The sequence below is a fragment of the Lolium rigidum genome, chromosome 2 (assembly GCF_022539505.1).
Source record: "Lolium rigidum isolate FL_2022 chromosome 2, APGP_CSIRO_Lrig_0.1, whole genome shotgun sequence".
In the NCBI taxonomy this organism is placed as follows: Eukaryota; Viridiplantae; Streptophyta; class Magnoliopsida; order Poales; family Poaceae; genus Lolium; species Lolium rigidum.
Genome location: NC_061509.1, coordinates 56,690,239 through 56,696,728, shown reverse-complemented (window position 1 = coordinate 56,696,728; position 6,490 = coordinate 56,690,239). Strand labels below are relative to the sequence as shown.

The following is a 6,490-nucleotide window of genomic DNA, read 5'->3' as shown; positions in this document are numbered from 1 at the left end:
TGGGGAGAGTGAATCTGGGATGGGGGTAGGGGAGTGTGCTGGGACGCCGACATCTGGCCCAGTTGCTCTTTTACTTCCGCCGGAGCCCCCGACCCCCCCCCCCCCCCCCCCACACACACACACACCCCACTCGTTGGGTTTGGCTACGATCGCCGGCGGAAAAACGGCCCAATCCGGCGAAAAATTGGCTCTTGGGGGGAGGGAGTGGGAGAAAAAGGCATCCGGCGATAAAAAAAAGTTCCAGAGGGCCTCTCGGGGGAGCGAGTGAAGATGCTCTAACAACTAGCGGGATTGTTACGTACAAGGCCCAACCCTAGGCCCAAAGCGGTCTTGTCAGCCTTCTTACTGTGATTGTAACATTTAAATGAACTGACTTGGCGACTGGGTTTCAAGTGGGCTTGTGAATCAGCACAACATTGGTCAGTCCCATTAGCATGAAGTGGCATGCACCATTCTGCCGGACTGGACTTGTCATTTGAATAGTTGCCATTTCTTCATCAGGATGCAATGTCTGTTTTACCTTCTCAATATCCTTACCCATTCAGGAAGAAGTCAGCACAGTTCCTACGCACCCGGTCAAATGGATTTCTGAACCGGCCACCTGGGTCTCTGAGGTAACTGAACCTCAGGGCATCTGTAATCTCGTTTGTTGTTATATTTTCCGGATATCTGCAAGGCAGGAAGCAAAAAATATCAGCTGTAGTTATATTTCCAGATATCCGCAAGGCTGGAAGCAAAAAATGATCGACGTGTGGAGAAGAGTGCAGTTTAAGGCTGAAAAAGAAGGCCAATCATTTGAGTACGAAAAATGAAAAATAGTATACCAATGAAAAATATGATGAATCATGTCATAGCAGAAACTATAATCTCTACAATTATATTTAGACACAAGCATCTGCATAAACAGAATACAGATGGCACTTTGCACTGGAATAATAATATGTAACAGCGTACAAATGGGTAAACAATGGAATGGCACATAAATGTCCATCAAGGAATGCGGCACGTGGTTCACGTGCCGGTCATGATCATCAAACAGAAAAGAAGACCAATAATCTTGGCTCACGTGCGTGGTCATCGAAACCATGTGAAATTGTTCATATCAGTCATCATTAAGATAGCGGCAACTGCAGCCAGAGTCTCCATAGAATATATTACATATAAATTTAGCAAATAAAGCAGCTACTAGAAGTAGAACCCTGCCCAACAGGACTGTCAACAAAATGCAACTTTGTCTAGTCCTCAGAGAGCATACTCCTACACCTGAAACCAGTGCCTACTGCAACACAACACAACACAATAGGGCCTAGTCTTCAGGAAAGGCCTCAAAAGGATCATCAACTGACAAATCTGATCCCGCTTGGAGGCTCCAAGAACCACCTCCTATAGGATAGCAACTCATCTTCAATTGCACTTTGCAGTCCTTGCTAGCCCAATTAGTAGAATAAAGAGCCCCCACTCTGGCAACCACCACTTGCCTCTCAGTGTCTGTTAGGCCATTTTTCATCACGATGAACATCCTTTCCAGCTTCGGCGCATTCTCCGCGATAAACATGAGGAAATCGAACTCGTTATGATCCCCTTGTACCTCATGGAAAGCCAGAGTCTTGAGGTGTGATTGGACACACTCAATAGAACTTGTCTTCCGCCAGATCTTCTGACTAAGGTTGCTGCTAGTGGGATCGCGAAGTACCAGAGACTGCAATTGAAATCCATAAACAGTTCAGCTACACATAGTGGAGATTATGCAGCAGTAATCTTATGCAATATAGTGATGATGATCTGAATGTCAATGAAAGGGTTACGTGATGGTGTTACCTCGACAATCAGCGTCTCAACCCTAGGAAAGCATTTGAGGAAGCTGGGAAGCATCTTGACTTCACTGCGGAGTCCAAATTGCAGTTGGACAGCCAACATCTGGACGCTTGACACAGTGGTGTGTGTGCTCGCCTTTGTTTCAGCCTTCGACGCACAAAAAGAGCACAAATCAATCACACTCAAAATTGGTATCATTTTTTTTCTAAAATTCGGCGAAGGTTATTTGCTCGGCCACCTAACCATCTTGCCATGTAGCGATTATACGGTGATCGACTCGGTACTTGGCCTTTTACTCGATTCGTCTATTTAGAATAGCGGATCAACATATATCACTCTGTCCCATAATATAATATGTTAACATCTTATATTATGGGACGGAGGGAGTAGTTTTTTAGGTGCGCACAACTTATTTTGAACTATCCAATTTATACGATCCTCAAGTATGGCCAGATGATGAACTTACGTAAGCCAATTTTGACGGAGGGAGTAATAAAATATGCATGTTTCTATAAAATGATGAAAAATCTAAAAATAGAATGACCAGATGGTGAACTTGCCCTTGATCAATCAACGGCTAAGATATATATGTAGAATCAAAAAAATAAAAACGATTATACTATTTGGATGTATACTGGAGGTTTATAAGTAAAACACACATTAGCTTGGTCCTCCTATCATGAAAAGTGAGGCCAGCTCATGAAAAAATGGGTAACTGTATAGCAATGATGCAAATTTTCAACTGAACGGAAGTAGTGATGAAGGATCAGAACTTGAGCAAAATTATTATAATCTATCATGTGATGGTAAATCGGGATGAGTAAGCTGACTTATAAATGCAAATCAGCACTATGCCTTATAAATGTGAAGTTAAAAGTTCACAACATATAGTATTTAGATGTAAACTAGCACTATGCCTTTAACGCTAGGATGGAACATGAAAGTTGTATATATTATTAGTCTCTGAAAGATACATTACTAACGTTACCATATCAAATACAAACATAAAATATGATTAAAGTTAAAGCACAAAATTTATAGAATTTTGGAATCTAAAAAATTAGAAACCAATAGCATTAAAATGAAGTTCAAGAAAATAAATATCTGGAATCAAAATCCCCAAATAATTTATAAATTCTTCAGATAATCCAGTGGTACCAAAGAAACTATCAATACCCAAAATAGGATAAACTATTCGGACGAGGCGTTTCTGATCCCGAGCTCAGATGAGCTCTTTTTATGGACCGCACATTTGTCCTCGGGGTGTGAGCAGGCTTGGCAGAAGCGGTCAGTTACAGTGCAAGGACCAGTTGTCTACGCGTATAGTGCCGAGCGATACGGCGTGACGGAGGTACAGGAGTTTAACGGGCGCACGACCCCTCCGACGCCCTCCCAGATCCCACCAACCATGGTCGCCCGCCCGCCTCCAACTCCGCCGCGGGATCGGACGTCGCGCCCACGCCGGAGGACTCCCCGCCGCGCCGCGCGGCCAGGCACCGCCGCGCGCAGTCCGAGATCCTCCTCGGGGCCACCGCCCTGCCCGACGACCTCGCCTTCGACGCCACCGATCTCGGCGTCGTCGGGGAGTCCGGCGCCAGCGCCGACGACGAGGACGAGTACGAGGAGAGGGGGGGGGCGGCAGCGGGGGCAGCCGCATGTTCCAGATGTTCCTCGAGGCCGGCGGCAGGCTCGCCGAGCCCAATCCCATGGACCCCGCCGCGCCCTACCACCATTCCAGAGCAGGGCAACACTCGTGTAGAAGCTCCATGACTTGGAGATGCTCGCGTGAGAGCTTAGGAACCTGGACGCCGAACCGCAGCAGCTGCACACTCGTACACCTAGCTGGAGTGGGGCATGGAACCCAGCAGCCGTGAGCAGTGCGACGGCGAGCAGCGCGTTCGCCGCGTGTCGCGCGCGCCCGTCGAGTGCCGGCTCGAGGAGGTCGATGAGGCCCAGCTGAGGGTCGAACCGGACGAGAACCACGCGCCAGACCACGCCGGCGAGGTGGGCTGCGAGCTCGCGCGCGTTCACGGCCGGGCCTCGGCGAAGGCTCCTACGCGGACATGTCACCCACGGCGGGAGCGCGAGGCCGGCGGGGGAGGGCGGGCCGCCGCCGACACCAAGAAGGCCATCTCCGACGCCAAGCTCGCGCTCGTTGACCGTCTTTGCACACACGGTACACACCGTCAACTGATATCCGTGTACGGCGCAGGTGTGGGGCCTGCGGAAGCAGACTGCACAGACATACGTATGAAGGAACAGTTGCAGATCACCTCTCCCCGCGCGAACGAGTGGTCCAGAAAAAGAGCTCATCTGTGCCCGCGATCAGATGCGGTTTTCCGAAACTATTCCTTAGTATCGCATAGGCAGATAACGTATGTTACTTTCAAGGACAGGTGTACTTAGGTCTTTTGACTTCGAGTACTCCATAAAAATTGGTAAAGAAGCAGTATAAAAACCCTAGTTACTTCCAAGGTACTAGGAAACTTTTCATTTACAGAACGAATAAGCACCCAAATATTAAAGAATATATGATCTGTACAACTTAGCAACTATATTGTGGATCATGTAAAAAACAAGATAAGTCACCTGGTATTTAAGAAAAAACATAAGGGAATCCATAATATATTGAAAGCTGTAACTAAATCCATTTCAAAGATATGCATCTTTCTATAAAACGATGTAAAATGCTATAAACAGAATGACCAGATGGTAAACTTACTCTTGATCAATTAACAGCTAAGATATATATGTAGAATCAAAAAGAATCAAAACGATTATACTATTTGGATGTATACTAGAGGCTTAAAAGTAAAATCACATTATTTGGTCCTAGTATCATGAAAAGTGAGGTCACATAGTGAAAGAAATGGGTAACTGTATATCAATGATGCAAATTTTCAACTGAATGGAAGGAGTGATGAAAGATCAGAACTTGAGCAAAATAACTATAGTCTATATCATGTAATGGTAAATGGGGATGAGGAAGCTCTGGCTTATAAATGCAAATCAGCAAAAATGCATGTCAAATTGGAGATGATAAGTTTGAACCATCAATCCATATCATCCAAAGGCAAAAGTAGGATTAGCAAATGTTGTAAATCCTAAACAGGCAGCCATGCATGCTCATCTTATACTCGGCCCGTTAACTGATTTTTTTCCTAAGCAATTGCCTGGAATTTTGGCTTATCCTGTTAATTACTTGTCTTTGCTAATCTTACTCGTGCCACACCTACTACGACTACTAGAGTGAGTAAACTGAGTTTTAGAACATTGTTCTGTCCATGTATCATAAAATGAAATTCGATCTGAGGATGTATGCACAATTGCAACAAGGGGCGTTGCTCATACCTTGATGATGGTGTTACCGATCTGCAGCATATGCACTCCTGGCTCCAGGTATCCCAGCACACGCAGCTTGGGGGCATGGCCAATCTTGACGCTAATTTTGACGTGCCGCTCATTCCAATTTCTCCAGAGGAAGAAGCGCTCCAGGCTTGGGGAGTCCATCACGGCGACCTCCTCCAGGCTGGACAAGCAGAATTGCGCGCACCGTAGGCTGTGGTTCGTGAGCCGAGCGCGCAACGGGGTGAGGCTTCCGAAGAGCGAGAGGATCTCCAGCACGGGGCTGACGGCGAGCACGAAGTCGAGGTCTTTGTCCTCCATGACGACACAGCCAAGGGCGAGCTGGTGAAGGTTGGGAAAGGCGACGCCGCGCGGGAGCGCGGTGGTGTCCGGGAACGCCCAGGCGCCGATGTAGAGGCGGCAGAGCGAGGCGCAGCTGAAGAGCGAGGCAGGGAGGCGCAGGCCGCGCACGGACCAGGGGCGGTTGACGAAGACGAGCTCGTCGACGCCCTTGGTGGCGAGGAGCTGGAACCAGCGCGCGAGCAGGCGGCGGTCGGCGGTGTTCATGAAGCTGCAGGTGAGGCTGGCGAAGGGGAAGGGCCCGGGGTGTGACTCGAGGGCGGCGGAGACGGCGCTGGTGACGGCGCGCGAGGCGGCGCCTGCGCGGGCGGGCCGGCGCTCGCCGCGGAGGAGGTGGGTGTCGACGAGGACGAGCGGGGCGGAGCGCCAGAGGTGTCGCCAGCGTGAGGATAGCACGGTGGTGCGCGCGCCGTCCTTGGCGGGGAGGAGGGAGACCACGCGGAGGAGGAGATCGTCGGGGAGGCGGCTGACGCGGTCGTTCTTGTCGTCGTCGTCGTCGGCGGCGGCGGCGCAGAAGAGGGAAGGGGATGTGGAGACGGGCGGCTTGGGGAGGAAGGCGTAGAGGAACATGAGGCGCGCTTCGTCTTCAGTGCTCCGCGTCTCCGGTGCCAGCCCGTGCAGCATCGTCGGAGGCATCGTCGTGTCCTCTCCGACGGGGCCGCCGGTCGTGGGGAAGGACATGGCGATTGAGGCGGCCGCACAGCACGCGGAGGAGGAAGGGGAGAAGGAGGGTTTGGGCCTTTGGCTTTGGGGCGACTGTGGACGGGGAAAGGGCATAGAATTTAGCATCGGAATTGAATTGGACTGGAACTCTAAATTAAGATGGAAAGAAAATAGTTTCCATTTTAATTCTGTTGTTTGCGTGTACTATATGGTATTTGTTCTTGGAATTAAAGGGTGGCACCCAATTTCAATTCATGTTCGGATGTGCAAACCGAAAAGTGTGTTTGACACATGAGCACCAGTGCCT

The 6,490-nt window shown here is 49.3% G+C and overlaps 1 protein-coding gene across 1 annotated transcript in view; it reads right to left on the bottom strand.

Moving 5' to 3' along the window:
• Positions 1-1,111: 1,111 nt before the first annotated feature.
• The window catches only part of LOC124689771 (FBD-associated F-box protein At4g10400-like), a 70,410-nt gene continuing 65,031 nt past the window's right edge, over positions 1,112-6,490 (bottom strand). Inside the window, exons 2-4 of the mRNA XM_047223242.1 lie at positions 5,167-6,276; positions 1,819-1,962; positions 1,112-1,699 (exon numbers count right to left, since the gene is read on the bottom strand). Of these exons, the coding sequence (XP_047079198.1) occupies positions 1,307-1,699; positions 1,819-1,962; positions 5,167-6,276 (1,647 nt within the window). The 3' untranslated portion in view covers positions 1,112-1,306. The remainder of the gene's footprint in view (positions 1,700-1,818; positions 1,963-5,166; positions 6,277-6,490) is intronic.